At 36.4% G+C, this 3,181-nt stretch overlaps 1 protein-coding gene across 1 annotated transcript; it reads right to left on the bottom strand.

The window, feature by feature from the left end:
• Positions 1 to 173: 173 nt before the first annotated feature.
• SARC_08564 (hypothetical protein) lies at positions 174 to 1,637 on the bottom strand (the record flags this gene model as incomplete). Its single annotated transcript, XM_014297450.1, has 2 exons — positions 174 to 329; positions 1,539 to 1,637. Coding segments are annotated over 2 exons (255 nt in total), but the record flags the coding sequence as incomplete, so codon positions are not given.
• Between the last annotated feature and the right edge of the window lie 1,544 nt (positions 1,638 to 3,181).

Below are 3,181 nucleotides of genomic sequence, written 5' to 3'. Positions count from 1 at the left end.
TATATATATAATTATAAAATATGTATGAGCATACGACAACATGTATGAGTATACGATACCCTGTATGAGTATACGATACCCTGTATGAGTATATGACGACATGTACGAATCATACATGAGTATATATCAACATGTACGAGTATACAACAACATCTAGCATAATACGACAACCCCTACGAACAAGTACACGCACAAGCCAGTACATGCGCACGTACATGGTCGACGCCCGAGGTGATGACATCGTTTACGTTTACGCCATGGTCCAGTAATTCGCTGACAATCTCGGCACTCGCCACATCCACAGCTCTGTGCAGCACAGACTGTCCGTTCTGAGACGTACGAGAGAGTGGGCAAGCGAAGGACAAGGCAGGTGATAAGTGATAAGAAGACGAATTGGGATGAAATGGGGTAGATAAGGGTAGTTGCGACATATTTGGCGGTCAGGTTAATTGCGAAATATTTAGCAATGAGATTGAAATGCGACATTCATATGTATATAATTAGATGTTAGATGTGAGTTTAGTCGTGTGAGTGAATACGGGTGCATACTACATAAACCTAACCTGTACATAGAAACACATACACAAAACATGATGCTACATATGCGTAACATAGACATAGAAAGGCATACACATAACATGTACATACACATAAACATATGTACATAGACATGATATGTACATACACATAACATATGTACATACACATGATATGTACATATACACAACATATGGACATACACATCATATGTACATACACAAATCATATGTACATACACATGATATGTACTTACACATAACATATGCACATACACTTAACATATGTACATACATATAACATATGTATATACACATAGTATATGTACATACACACAACATATGTACATACACATAGCATATGTACATACACATAACATATGTACATACACATAACATATGTACATAGACATAGCATATGTACATAGACATAGCAAATGTACATACACAGAACACCATACGGCAACAGTCGAATATAAAAGACTCTTTCAAACGGCATATCAAACAACATAACTATGCTGTATGTCTTAGTTCCGAACCTTCAATTGACACAACAGTACAGTCTATCTAGAGTGATGAGTGAATATACAACCATGCGTCTGTGCTCATGTGTTGTTGAGGCCGGCAGTAGGATCACACACACCCGAAACTCACCTCTGACCAACGTGCATGGAGAATGCCTATCCAGCACTATACGGCTCATACATACACTCCAAGAACTTGATTTCAGATATGACTATGATACACAGTTGTGTTATATTAGAACAACACATATATGCCTTCAGATATGTCTACAATAATACACATTTATGCATCATCTGGTTAATCAACACACACTTTCAGATATGTCTATAACTCACATTTATATTCCATCTGGTTAATCAACACGCACCTTCAGATATGTCTATAACACACATTTATATTCCATCTGGTTAATCAACACACCACTTCAGATATGTCTATAACTCACATGTATGTTCCATCTGGTCAATCAGCACACACCTTTGACTTGTGCTTCACATTAGCACCACGTGTCAGCAGTAGAGATATCAGCGGCAGATTTCCTTCGCGTATTGCATGCCATAGCACAGTGTGACCGTTCTGATTCGTTGGCGGTTTAGAAAGGGGAGATAGAGGTTAAGAACGAGAATATGCATATGTATATATCTGCGTATATATATATATATATATATATACGTGTACACATATACACATAGGCAAATATAGAAATATGTGTACATATACCAATATATACATTGTATATATCCATATATATACATATATACATAGATACATAAAAACATATATACATATATACATATACTCACATTTACATATACAGGTATATACATATACATATATACATATATACATATATACATATATACATATATACATAATGCATATATACATACATACATACTTACATACATATCTATATACCTATATAGCTATACACCTATATACCTATATTCCTATATACCTATATACATATATACATATACAGATATATACATTTACCGATATATACGTATACATATATATGTATATTCATATATACATATATACCTATATACAAATGTACATATGTGCATATGTGCAATTGTACATATATACATATATATACATAAATATGCACATATATATACATATATATTCATATATATACATAAATATGCATATATATATATATACATATATATTCATATATTTACATATATATCACGCATGTGTGCATTGTACTTCGAGCTGTGTGTCTGACAGTCATTCTATTAGGATGCCTCATATCCTTCATTGTCTCCTCATGACTATGTCTGTGCGTATGTCCCGCACTTTAAAAGTTTAGATTGCTATCCAAGTATTTGAATTTGAGTGCTACATAGACTGTGTTGTGTGTGTCTGTTCATGTGCTTGGTTTCCTGCACATACGTGTACTAGAGTATTAAGCACTGACATATTCCCCATAATCGACGCATTGTGCAACCGCCTGTGCATACTCTGTTGTTTCAGACGTACAAGTTGCATCTCTCATCAGTACCACGTGCACACAGTTGAAGGGTCCAGTCCGATGAGTGTCTGTTTGCTCATATACAACTTCTTAGTCAGTTGATTATATACTAAAATGTATACTGCAGCTGTCGAGTGAAATGGCACGCATGTAGGTTACGCCTATAACATTATACGCGTTCATGTATACACGTTGAAGCTACATGCGCACTTCCGCATACGCTAGCGTTTATGCATAGAGGCCCGTAGGTTATAGTTCCGTCCCTACGTGTATTGTGTGTATATATCCATATACGTATACGCGACTATGCACACTCTAAGACTGTCTATTCACCTCTACAGCCTACTCACACCCGATCCCAACCATGCCCACGAAGGCGTATGTAACTACTTGAGCTGGAATCGTTAGCATGTACGTATACATAGACCTCTATAGCCACAGCTTACACGCACCTGATCCGTTCGATGGATGTCTCCCCCTCTGTCCAGTATCAGGGAGATCAGCTGCATGTCTTGCGTCTTCACGGCATGAAACAGCGCAGTGTTGTGCTCCTGCAGGTAAAGTATATATATATATATATATATATATATATATATGTGTGTGTGTGTGTGTGTGTGTGTGTGTGTGTGTGTGTGTG

Source organism: Sphaeroforma arctica (genome assembly GCF_001186125.1).
Source record: "Sphaeroforma arctica JP610 unplaced genomic scaffold supercont1.783, whole genome shotgun sequence".
Lineage (NCBI taxonomy): Eukaryota > Ichthyosporea > Ichthyophonida > Sphaeroforma > Sphaeroforma arctica.
The sequence above is the reverse complement of the archived record's forward strand: the minus strand, read 5'-3'. Positions and strand labels throughout refer to the sequence as shown.